General features: G+C 41.4%; 1 protein-coding gene across 9 annotated transcripts in view; it reads left to right on the forward strand.

The window, feature by feature from the left end:
- Positions 1-13,099, forward strand: part of LOC133404764 (protein Aster-B-like) — a 63,237-nt gene that overhangs the window by 19,960 nt on the left and 30,178 nt on the right. For 2 of the 9 annotated variants that reach the window (XM_061681006.1, XM_061681007.1), the window contains exon 1: positions 9,536-9,815. The exons of 4 other annotated variants lie outside the window; for them this stretch is intronic. In XM_061681006.1, the coding sequence (XP_061536990.1) occupies positions 9,670-9,815 (146 nt within the window). In that variant the 5' untranslated portion in view covers positions 9,536-9,669. Of the gene's footprint in view, positions 1-8,927; positions 9,355-9,535; positions 9,816-12,386; positions 12,558-13,099 lie in introns of those variants that run through there. 3 more of the 9 variants (XM_061681009.1, XM_061681010.1, XM_061681013.1) reach the window with 3 other exon arrangements.

Raw genomic sequence — 13,099 nt, forward strand, 5'->3', positions numbered from 1 at the left:
GGAGAGCGGTTTGGGGAACGTGCATCCCGCTTCCTTCTTTGGTTCCCACTCAGTACTTGATGATCTTAATGAGATTGAATGTGTGGTTTTCAGCAAACTCAGTGTTCTTGATGGCTTGTGTGTCTCAGGCATCCATTCTACACAAACACTGTTAGACTTTAGTCTGCCATCCCTTAATCGCCCTGATAGGCACGAGGTGAAGCACCATCTGTCAACATCCCCTTGCCTTCCATACCTGGAGGCTGACCTGTCTGGTAGCCATGCTGTTGTATAATCTCAGGTATGTGTGGACCTTTGAAGTTGGACTCAATCCAATTGGATTTTGGCGGCATCGCCGCTGTCGAAAACACATGCCAACATCTCTTGTGTATGTTTGTGTGTTTGATATTGTCCTCAAAAGTTGGGTCAGTATGGGTGGGAATTGCATATTAACTCAAGATATGATCATTTTATGATATTTTGACAACAGTGGAAATGATTCTGATGCAGACATTTTGCAATAATCAATAATAATCAATCCATCCATCCATCCATTATACATCCTCACTAGGGTCACTAGGTGAGCTGGACACATCACATATGCACATCATCCATCCATCCATTTTCTGAGCCGCTTCTCCTCACTAGGGTCGCGGGCGTGCTGGAGCCTATCCCAGCTGTCATCGGGCAGGAGGCGGGGTACACCCTGAACTGGTTGCCAGCCAATCGCAGGGCACATACAAACAAACTACCATTCACACTCACAGTCACACCTACGGGCAATTTTAGAGTCTCCAATTTATGCATGTTTTTGGGATGTGGGAGGAAACCGGAGTGCCCGGAGAAAACCCACGCAGGCACGGGGAGAACATGCAAACTCCACACAGTCGGGGCCGGGGATTGAAACCGGGTCCTCAGAACTGTGAGGCTGACGCTCTAACCAGTCGGCCACCGTGCCGCCTATGCACATCATATTAATGATATTGTACTGTAAATGATAACGATACATCACAATATCAATGTAATGTCAAAACCCTACTCTTCAGCCTTGCATTTGTTAACCTTTTAAGATGAAAAAGCATAGTCAAGGAATCAACAATCCTCATAATCTCCTACGAAGCCTGCTCATATCTTCACCATTATTATGAGTGCATTTTATGAAAATCTGTTCTCATTAGAATTTGGCTGGAGTAGTACGAAAAGTGATGCACTGAAATAAATAGAAAAGAAACATATTTATTTGGTTGGCTTTACTATTAATGCATATTATGCACCTTATGATGCTCTCGAAGGTGCCGTCAGCCATTTGGACATGTGACCGTCAGGTCATTTCGGCAGTGGATGCTTTGTCAGCACATTTCTTGTCATAAAAATGTTGCCTCAATTGGAAGAAGGAGGTCTAATTGCAATGAACCAATGTAAATGTGTGTATTTTTGCTTCCTGTGCCATTACACTCGCTCAAGTTTAAAACCCAGGCCAATTTGCAAAGTAGACAACAGAATGTTGCGAGGTACTCGTCAGTCGTTTCTTTGTGAAATATCAAACAAGTTAACTTTGTGTATCAAGAAAACAAACTCAAGGGAAGACGCAGTCACAGTGTGTGTGTGTGTGTGTGTGTGAGTGACAGATTGGTGTGGGTTCGGCAGTGCCCCCACTTTGAGGATCTTTGCACTGGATATGACATTTGCTGTGACTTCAATCTGCACAAACATACACACGCATGCGCGCGCACACTGCTGTGCATGCAGAGCCAAACAGCAGCAGCTGTAGCAAAGGCCAGGCAGTGACAGGAGGCCAAAGCAAAAATCGGGGCTTATACTTTTCACGTGGTAGTGTGGCCCAGCTTCACAACTAGACTGGGTATGTTTTTGCATGAATATGTGTTGTTTGTGCATTTGATCTGACTTGGATTAGAACGAATCAATAATTTTACTTTGTCATGGAAGGATTCATTTATTTGTTGTTTGTTCTTTTATACTGCTGTAATACTGCAGCTTGCAGATTGTAATTCAAATTCTGTGGCCAGTGGGCATATAAAAATAGAACCTCCAAATTGTAATGCCCATTAGGCTGAAAAATTCGAAATTTTACCAAAATCTTGCCAGTGTCTAATAATTACCTCCATTAATGTGTGCTTTTCATTGGCTTTATCAAACTTGTTAAAGATGGATGAGCCTCAAGGAAAGAAAAAAATGTACAGAAGTTATGTGAATTATTTAAAGCAGTTGTACTTATTAAAAAAAATTTTTTTGTAGTGACTAAAATGTGTATCTTTACTGCTTCATCATTTTTAAAGAGTGCATGTTTCTTTGATACATATACTCCAGCCAAGCGGCACGGCGGCCTACTGGTTAGAGCGTCAGCCTCACAGTTCTGAGGACCCAGGTTCAATCCCCGGCCCCGCCTGGCATGACTGTGAGTGCGAATGGTTGTTTTTTTCTATGTGCCCTGCCATTGGATGGCAACCAGTTCAGGGTGTACCCCGCCTCCTGCCCGATGACAGCTGGGATAGGCTCCAGCACGCCTGTGACCCGAGTGAGGAGAAGCGGCTCAGAAAATGGATGGATGGATATTCTCCAGCCATTCATTTTCTATCCAGCCTATCCCAGCTCACTTTGGGTGAGAAGCAGAAAGAGTACATCCTCGATTGGTCACCTAAAAATGTATGTTACGGATTATATAAGTTTTAAAGACTGAAGATCAAATTTTGTGCATATAGTCAGTTTTCAAAATGTCTACGCTTCTTCAGAAGCTGCAATTTATTCGGCATACCACACTCTGTCCTTATTCATTATACAGTTACGCGTGTGTGTGTGTGTGTGTGTGTGTGTGCTGTCGTCAAGTAAAACATCAAAAACATTTGCAACCTTCCCCTGACGTAGATAGAGCTTTCATATCCTCACAAGAAAGCCAGAAACGTCCTCAGGCGTGTCCAAACGGCCTCTCTGATCTATTTTTGACTCATTTCTAACTGTAGCTCCCACACCTCTGAAGCCTACCAGTATATAAAATATTGGCGAGAAAGAAAAGACCCCTCATGTATGGACCGCAAGTTGACTTCGCAAGTTCAAAACTGAGCACTTCAAATGAGATATGCAGTTGCATGCAAGATGCTCACATAAAAATATATTTTTTTTTAAATTAAAAAAAACACAAACAGTGAAGAACAACTCAGTGGTTGGATGCTTGGAATGAAGTGCCGCTTTAAAGATAAAGCACCGCATCATTAGACTGGGCCACAGTGGACCTCTTGCTTCCCTTCAGAGTTTCTGCAGCAAAAGTGGATGACTATATTTTTCCTTCCTGGCTGCCGCTGCTCATCTTTTCCTGACTCCCTCTCATTATTTGCTTTTTTTGCTTGGCTCTCTACCCTGCTGTATTATACCCACATGCTATTTGTCATCGCCACCACTCTCTCTGCTCGGCCCCAAATGCTGGCCTTTTTTATTTCTTTTTCTATTGTTGGCGTCTGATGGGACATGATGGATGACGGACACATTATCAATGTTGTATTTATGAATGCGTTCCCTAGAAAAGACAGGGGTGTTGGGTCAGCACCTCATGATGGAAGAGGTACTTCTAAATTAGCAGAAAGGAAGCACCAGCACACTACATGCACATCGATCATTGGTATGGTATATGGATTAAATATAGAATTCTATAGAAATAGAAATATATTGTTCCATACCGTGAGTCTACATTTTTGCTTATCGACCATAGTCAGGAGAAGCGGTACGGAAAATGGATGAATGGATCCTTTCCTGCACAATATTCACTTTGGTTAGTTTCCAATTAGTTCACCACCACAAATTTGAGAAAAACGTTTGGAAAGCAAGAATTTTGAAAGGTTTCTGATTCAAAATAGACAGGGGAAAAAAAGAATCTTTACTCGCTAACTGCACAGTACTGGCTTTTTTAGGATGAAGTTACATTGGGATGCATTCATTTGTATCAGCGTCAAATAAATTCCCAATTTATTTAATTAAGATGCATGTCTCTTTTCACTGAGAATTTTATAAGATCTCCAACTAACTAACTAACTAACTCACTAACTACTTAACTAACAGGGGCGTACCTGCTCTTTTGCCCTTGAGGCCAAGCTGCCCCTTTTTCAATTTTTGTTGTTTTTAACGTTTGCACAAGTGTGTGTAAGTCTGTCTCGGGCCTTTCATTAATAAAATCTAATATAACGGTGTTGGGAGAATAAAAAAACGTATTAAGTTATAATTTATCAAGGAAATAATAAAGTTATATACGTTTGAATAGCGAGAGAACGCATGTGCGAGGCGAGGGGCTGTGGCGCGCCCTGCTCATCCACGAGTGAGATTCACGTTTATCACATAAACGTTACACAAGTTTCATCAGCATCAGAGACGCCGTAACAGAGTAAGAAAGCAAGGCGCCACTGAACATTTCCCCTGCCACCCCTCACGCATACACACACACACAATTTTACAGCCATTAAAACTATGAAAATCCATACTACGCAACGCATTTCCGAGCTACGCTTGAATGCACCACATGTCGTGGCTCATACACGAACAATCAGACTGATCAAATGTTGGACACAAAAGCCATGTAAGACAGTGACAATGTATGACAAATTAATAGGTCATGTTAATGTTAGGGATAATGTGGAGTGAGTCGATGATTGTAAAAAGATGTCTGTATGATGTAATAAACCACAAAGCCACTCACTGCTTTGCACATATTTATGGGACATTGTTTGTATCATTATTGACCCATCCATCCATTGGTTAGGGTCACGGGGCGCTGGAGCCTATCCCAGCTGACTTCGGACGAAAGGCGGACTACACCCTGAACTGGTCGCCAGTCGGTCGCAGGGCACATCATTATTGATCCTAGCCTCAAATCAAGAGTTTTGATTTAAGGTTTGGCTGGTTCTGAGGATTTCAAATTAGGCAGACCAGGCACTCGGAGGGAATGACTGGGTTAGTGTTTGATTCCAAACATGTCAGAAAATTGGCAATTATGTCCATCACTTTTCTAAAAGCTGAAGTCCATCAGTGTCTAGTTGTGCTTAAAACACAAAGTTCACTTGTTTGCTTTGACAGAGGACTAAGGAAATCAGAAAGTCTGAGGATTTGAAATCTTTATTTATATTGAATAAGTGGTTCAGTTCCTTGCCATTTCCTTTCCATCTTGTGTCATCGTTGGACAGTTACAGTAATTATCTGGCCAGTTGTGTTTTAACTTTATTGTATTTTAACTCAGTAGAAGTTGTGCAGTTTTCAATAATGCATTTACTGATAATCGTTTGGTAAATTCAGTCGAGATCAGGAGTGTTATGAATGTGTTGTTCAGATATTTTATTTATTGTCTTGCTTAATAAATGTGTCTCAATTTACACTGAAAAAAAAACAAATCTATATAATTACAAAGTAATTGAGAGCAGAAAAGCAATGATATGCCGCGGATGGAGAGTGTGAGGTGGACCACCTTCTAAAATCAATTTCTCAATTGGGTTTCATTAAAAACAAAAACATTTCTAGAGAATAAATAGACTCACATGTACAGAGCTCCAGGCATGACATGGGAATTTTAGTTGAATATAGTTGCGACATACACACAAAATGCTGATAAATGACCACAACAATAAATGTAATTTGCAGACAAAATACTAATTGGGGGGTTTGTTATACTTCCGATTAACAACTGAGTAAATGGTGCACACCTTTGCTAGAAACTTTTAAGTGTCAATTTTATTTTAAAACTCATCTCCTGCTACAGTAACACTCGGCCTTCCTCCAGTTCCAATCTGCAGCTCTTCTCTCCCTCTGGGCTTGAATCCGGTTGCCAACTTCCAGTTCCCTCTGATATCTTCAAGTCCTGAGATAACCTCACCAAAGGGAGTTTTGCTCCTGAATTCCAATCAGTTTGTTAAGTTGAAAACCAGGTTTTTGATAAGTGACCAAACCTTTTCAACTTGCCAACCACAACAAGGATAATGACGAATAAACGTTTTAGTTGTGCGACACACATGGCTTTAAAAATTAACTATTTCAACTGCTAAATGTAAAGGCAAAGTGACTGCACTGTTTTAAATGCACACATTTATTCCAAAATAATTAATTGTACACACAGCAAAGTGTGCTTAAACTATTTGTAGCCAGCTAATCAAGTGTGAAAGTGAATGCAACAGCATTCTCTCACCACACACACACTCACACTCCCCTCTAGTTGGGAACAGTACAAGTGACGGAGAACATGAATGGCTTGACCGGCTGCCATGGTAACTGCACGGCCAAGACGCAGTCAGACACTTGCCAGTTCGCCAGGCGTCAGCACATTCGTGTTGTCAAGACAAGTCGCTAAAAAGCTCCCCTTACCTTTAATTTGATGGAGGCGTTTGTTACCATGTTTGACCGATTTATATTTTTTTCTGCCCCTGTAACTGTTTGCGTGCCATTAGTGCATCAGTAAATATCAGTAACACCTCTACCTGTAGCCTGTTGTAGAACAAGTTAGTCACTGCATTACCTTTGAATTAGAAACAACCCCACAGTGACTCCAAGTGAATCCAAAACTGTAAAAGCATCTTAGAGAGCGCAGACCTCGGCCAAAACAATAACATATTTATCTGACCACAGTGTTGCAAACATCGGTTTATGCAATCAGCAACATACACTGACAAGAATGAGGGAGTCATTAAAACGGAAACAATATGGTTGACACCTAACACAAAGAGAGAAGACCATCGCAGTCAAAAAAAAGTTATGGATTTGTTATTTGTATTTGTATTTTGCACGCATTTTATTTTTCATTCATGGGGAAGATGTACATTCTGGATGGGCAGGACGCCACCATTTTCCGTCTGTTGGGTGTGGTCTTTGGTAAAGAGCTGCATTTTAATCCCAAATTGCAGCAACATGTACAGTAATTGCTTGACACATACAGTATTTTGATCAAATAGGGTTTTTGTGTAATCCTGCTAACCAACAAACAGTGACCCGCTCTACAAACATGTCAGACATGATCCACTAAAAATGCTACATTTTGCCCCTTAACAATACATGCATTCCATAAAATCCAAGCAGTTTGGTTTCAAGGGTTAGCATAATGCAGAATTACGAAAGTAAAATGTATTAATATAAAAATGAAGAAAAACTCCAATATTCTCAATCAATAATTACAGCAGATTACTATTGTATAAAATCATACTAAACTTAATGAGTGTGTGTTCATTTTGACCATCTGTGTCCGCCAACAACGGTTTCCCCAAGTAGGTCAGTTGCTGTGTGCTTGTGCAGGCTCATTTGGGCACATAGTGGTTCCGCTCAGTGGACCAGCTTCCTCCTTTTTGTTTCTGCAGCATTCCTCTGCTCAGCGTTCCCACTGAGGCCACCATTTGTTAGGGGTCAAGTCTTTCCAGAGGCTCACCTCATGGGTCTTTTTTAGGTGTGTGCGTGCATTTGTCAACAGATGGTTTTGCGGCCTTTATTGTCAACCACGTCATACTCGTCAGTCAGTGCTTTGTTATGGCTGTCATCTTATGAGTAAATAGCCTGTGAACAAATTATATTCTAGTTAGTCCTATTTATCTATACTCTTTTTGCCTGCTGATATAGTGTAGGTTTAGTCATTAAAAACACAGACCTTGTTCCTGCTCCTGAGCATCCATGATATTTATTTACTGGAACTCAGCAGCAATGATTTATAACCAAAGTTGCATTCGTCAATGCTTCATTACCCAAAGATCTCACTTGGAAACAGATCGTTACGATGCATGACGGATATTATTTTCTTTTATTATGGTCCGTGCTGTACATTTGTGCCAAGCGCCTGAAGGGACAATCCTACCACTGAGTTACTACTGGTTTTGCAAAGGGACATTCATTTGTTTTGTTGGTTGGATTCAAACAGGTTACATGTACATTATGTTCATCTCTGCATTTTTGTGGCATCCCTGATGGATTTTATTTTTAAGGAATCATATTTGATAACTGCTCAGAATGGACATATCTGATTTGATTTACTTCAAATGGTTGACTTAACTGCAGCGAGCACCGGGCATTTATTTAGGTTTTCTTTGCCATCCCAAATTCATTTCCGATCCATATTAAGATATTTAGCAGTGCGTTTGTCTGAAATGCTCTGTTGCGAACAACAGCACTCTCTATACAGTACCTGTGTGCTTCATGTGGTATATGTTGTGATAAAGATGTATATCCCTGCACGTGGTATCAGATGTCGTAGTAAAGGTATATAGCCAATTTGTGCCAATACTGTTATTCTGGGGGGTCTATTTGAGGTTTGGGATTGTATTTGTTGAAGTGCACGATTGAATGAGCCAGGGCATCTACTGTATAAGAACGGACGTCACTTTTTGAGTAAATACATAATGTCTCAATTTTGTCATTACGGTTCATGTATTGTTCCAAGACAACATAAAAATATGAGAAAAATCCTTCTCAGGTGCATTGTAATATAAAAATGTCAAATAAATACAGAGACCCAAGCCTTTGATCAATTCATCAACACCGAAATTTATAATGGGGGCTTTCTTGGCCCATGGACAAACAGTTAAGAAGACCTGTACTGTGTTCTTCTCGTGCAATGGTCTCTCCCCTCCTCCCCCATGTACTGTACTTCAGTGAGTGCTCGCTAAAAGATTTGCTGTCCATCTTTATCATGGGCTGCTTGTAAAGCCATCATTTCCTTTTTCAATGGGAAAAAGAAGCTGGCCCATGTGGGTGTCACCTCAAAGCAAGAAGTGACCTCTTGTGAGATTTAGAGGGAGCTCAGAATGTAAAGTGACCTGAATGCCGGTGATGTCAACCCCTCCATTCATGAAGGACATGAATAATTGAGCGTGCAGCAGGCTCGCTGTGGCAGCAGCCACAGGAAGAGGTGGAATGCAACAAGAGAGACAGAGGGACATTGTCATTCTCCTTCCATGCAGCCATCCGTCATATAGGACAGAGAGCAGAAATCGCGAGAGAAGAAGCTCGCTTGGGTGCTAGCGGATGCTGCAATCAAGCAGATGATCCGATGGGTGGAGGAGCGAAGGAGAGCAAGAATGAGGACGAAACATGGCAGCTTGCTCAACGGAGCCTTTCAGCCTCAATTAGACATTGAAGAGGAGAGCAAAGGATAAAAACGAGACGAGACGACCTCCAGTGCAGCTATTTCATTTTATTTTTTCATCTTCCACAGCCGCCCCGTCTTCTTCCTGCTCGTTTTGTCCTCCATTTCTCCTGGCATGATCTGGCACCCATCCTCCCTCCTCTCCGTTATCCCTCTCTCTTTTCTCCCCTCCCCGCCTCCTCCTCCTCTTGTGCCTCATCGCCACTGCATGAATGAAGCCGCTTGAAAAGGGCTAATCGAGCGGCTCTCTTCATGGCTACGACCAGGTTAGTGTTGGGAATCACCTGCCTCCATTTTCAGCCCATTAGATTCCTGGCAGGCTAAATCAACATGTGCTATTTTGGATGGAGGGCAGCCTGCCCCTCAGACCCCCAGCGTCTTTGCTTTGGCAGCCAATGTTAAGGGCGATGTAAGCTGGTTATTAGGAGATCAGAGCTGGCCGGGCAAGATCAGTGGCCCTAAGCCTGCTAAAGAAAATCTCCCTGCCTGCCTCGTCCATCTTTCCTCCCTCTGTGCTAGCTTCCTTCCATTCTCGCGGCAAGACAAAAGCGGGTAGAGAGGAGAGCGCCGTACGCGGTGAAATGATTCGCTGGGTGAACAGCTCGTTGCTGGGGCTCGTCTACGAGGACATGGTGGTGTTTGAGTGCGTGAGCGTGGCCAACGAGGGCTGCCGCTGCCTCGAGGGCTGTTACGGCGACGTGTTGAGCGATCGAGTCTTTCACCAGGGGTATGGCGAGATGCATCATACAGTATCACCGTTTTTTGTTTTTTTTAAATAGATGGGTGGTGTATAGCTGTAGTTATGTAATGTGCACAGCGTGTGGATTCAAATGTGCTTGGGTTTGTGCATTTTGTAAAATGTCAATGAAAAACCATGCATTATCAGCTGTTATGTGGAGTTTGTTTGGCAATGCATTGACCTACACGCATGCTCATGTTTATGTCTGCTTGTATTTCCTCCGTGTGCATGCGCACTTGGTGATGCTAAGCATGGTGCTCCACATGGCCTTTCACAGCCACAAGACAGGATGATGGGCCTTCTGCCAAATGGGATTTTTCCAGGGGTCAGCAAAACCATGAAAACAAGCAGGGGCCCCCCTTAGAAAGGCCCGGAACTCTGAGAGTGTTGTGGAACGGAACGTTTAGACCGCTTCAGCCGGTCGGATTTAAGAGCTTTAGAGCTTATTTAGAGGAAAGACTGTAAAATAGTGGTGCAAGCAGCATGCTTGTTTTCCTTTTGCTTTTTTTTACCTATTTGGGATCAGTGAGACACGCATTTGTGATTGACACTGGAAAGTCAGTCTGCTGTCTGTCTGTGCAGTACATGGAATGCAGATGAGTTGAGTTCAGGCCTCTGGTATATATCCCCAAAAATCCTCGGACAGTAGTTGTATGCTTCTGTACATGTAGTAGGCATGCTTACAAATATACTTTTGAATGATTGTGTTCCCTACATAAACCAATAAATTCAGCGGTCTTTCTAATGAGGCATGTGATTTCCCATTTTGACACCAATTATGGTACTTGAGCCTATAAAGTGCAATATGTGAAAAGAATGATGATGGATGGATATTGTGCAGGTGTCCACAACCTAAAATTACAATGATTTATGTTTTCCTTTACTCTGTGAGCTTTACAAACAATTTGAGCATAGTTCAGTTGTGCAAAATATGTAATTGTTTCAAAAACAAGTGATTACATTCACAAACACTAAATAGTCTGTCACTTTATTTTCCTGCTGTATTTCCTGCTCAGGCAGCAGACCAGAAGAGTATATTTAGTCACACACTGAATATTTAAACCGCTGTTGCCATAGTGATCTTCACTCCAAGTTAAGATTTGTGTCAACCGTGTAGTTGCGTGCACTGCTTCAAGCGGTATGGTTTTTTTCATTGTTAAGCTGTTTGTCCGCACTGTCCCTATCACTGGAGGTAAATAGAGACCTCAGTCTTTACACCTATCAGTCAATGCAGCTGTACAGAACTGGCCAGGATGGGAAGAGATCATACCATTACCAAAGCCACTATTGGATATGCTTATAAGCATCTCTCTGTCGATACCTTCTTTGATTTCTGATCAGTTATCTGCAGTGAACTGAAGTAGGCCTTCAGAGATTTTATGTGCCATGAGAGAAACAGTAGTAGTAATGTGGAGCTTTTGTTTAGATTTTTTTAGATGGATGGTGTTATCTAGGTATAACACAGTAGTGGATATTTACATTCAGTAAGAGATGTTTTGTTCTTGTTGTGGCACACAATGAGACTAGAAGAAAATGTGGTGTTTATCCTAGATATAACTGCTTCCACTCTTCTGGGAAGACTTTCCACAAGGTTTTGGAGCGTGTCTGAGGGAATTGTTGTTCATCACATAGTGTCGGTGCACTGTCTAGATTGACTAGATAGATACATAGATACCGAAAGAGAGAGAGAGAGAGAGAGAGAGAGAGAGAGAGAGAGAGAGAGAGAGAGAGAGAGATCAACAAGGGAAAATTCACCTTTCAAATTCTTTTGCACGAAACTGATCCAAGCATACCTTTATGGACCTTGCTTTTTGCCCTGGGTCTCAGTCATGCAAGAAAATAAAAGTTCCTTTCTGGTGTCAAATTCAAAATTTGCCACAAAACTAAAATTCAAAATTTGCCACAAAACTAAAATTCAAAATTTGCCACAAAACTAAGCAAATATATACTATAACTAAACACAGGAGCAATTAAGGCGATTATTATTATTATTATTCCACATCGACCCTATTGAATAAGGGACAAGACATATAACTGCCTCACACCAGCCGCCATGTCTGTGAACAAGTACAGTGCAGCTCATCTTCTGGCTAGCAGACATCATGGCTAGCCAAATGTTTTCATAAAAAACTAGAGTGGTATAAATGCAAGTTCAAGCAGCATTTAAACAGCCTCTCCCAGGTTCGTCAGATGTAGCCAAAGTTTTTATAGCACAATAATGAACACAGTTTAAAATCTTACTGTTGCACTTGTCTGCATTGCTTAGTTCCTGAAAAGAACATAGGTATTGATGTTGAAATGTACTGAAAATAAAATATTTAAGCTGTTGATGTTTCATTGAAGTCATTAAAGCTATTTGTGAATGTGAAACCGAATGTGAATCAAACCATGAACTTAAAACCAAGGTACATACCGAACCCGAATTTTTAGCAATTGTATATTTGTAATTGCACCATTATAATTGGCCCTCTAAGGACAGCTATAACTTCAATTTGGAATCAGGGTTAGCGGTCCTGAATTAGTTAGCAGACCTGCCTTATCTCTCCATGATATTTTCAGATGTGAAGCAGCCTTGACGTCCTTGCCTTCAAATATCTGCCACAGAAACTGCCTGCACTGTTCCCCATGATACACTGAAAATCACATCAGTAATGCATGGCTGCTAGCAATGGACCTAGGCTGCTAGTGGGATAATGGCTTGCACAATGCCATGATGAGTTACTTGAACTGGTAAGCTCATTCCTCATCACTTGCTGAGCCTATTGTTTGTGTATGTTCATTGTTTGCACCTGCACAAACTGAAGCGAGCAAAAACAAGAGCTATATAAAATGTCTGCCTTTGTAAAGATAATAATGCTCCATCTAGATTGGACTGTCAAGAGGTGTGAATTAAGAAATTTCCCTGGTTGATGTAAAATTTCTCAGGAGCAACAAAGATTGTTTTACTGTCACACATTAAAAAAAACACTCCACAAAAGACCGGAAACCAGAAACATAGATTTATCTATGTTTTCACGGGCGTCACTCCGTGTTGCATTGTGAAGCTGACTCATAACTTCTGCATCCACGGCGCAAGGATAAATGTAATAATGGCTCCCTATGATGAAAGGTGGGTAGAGTAGCCAAATATTGTACTCAAGTAACTGTACTGTTACTTTAGAATAATATAACTCAAGTAAAAGTAAAAACTAATCCTCCAAATAATTACTTGAGTAAAGATAAAAAAGTACTCAATGAAAAATCTACTCAGGTACTGAGTGATTAGTGAGTAA

This window comes from Phycodurus eques, chromosome 7 (genome assembly GCF_024500275.1).
Source record: "Phycodurus eques isolate BA_2022a chromosome 7, UOR_Pequ_1.1, whole genome shotgun sequence".
Classification (NCBI taxonomy): domain Eukaryota; kingdom Metazoa; phylum Chordata; class Actinopteri; order Syngnathiformes; family Syngnathidae; genus Phycodurus; species Phycodurus eques.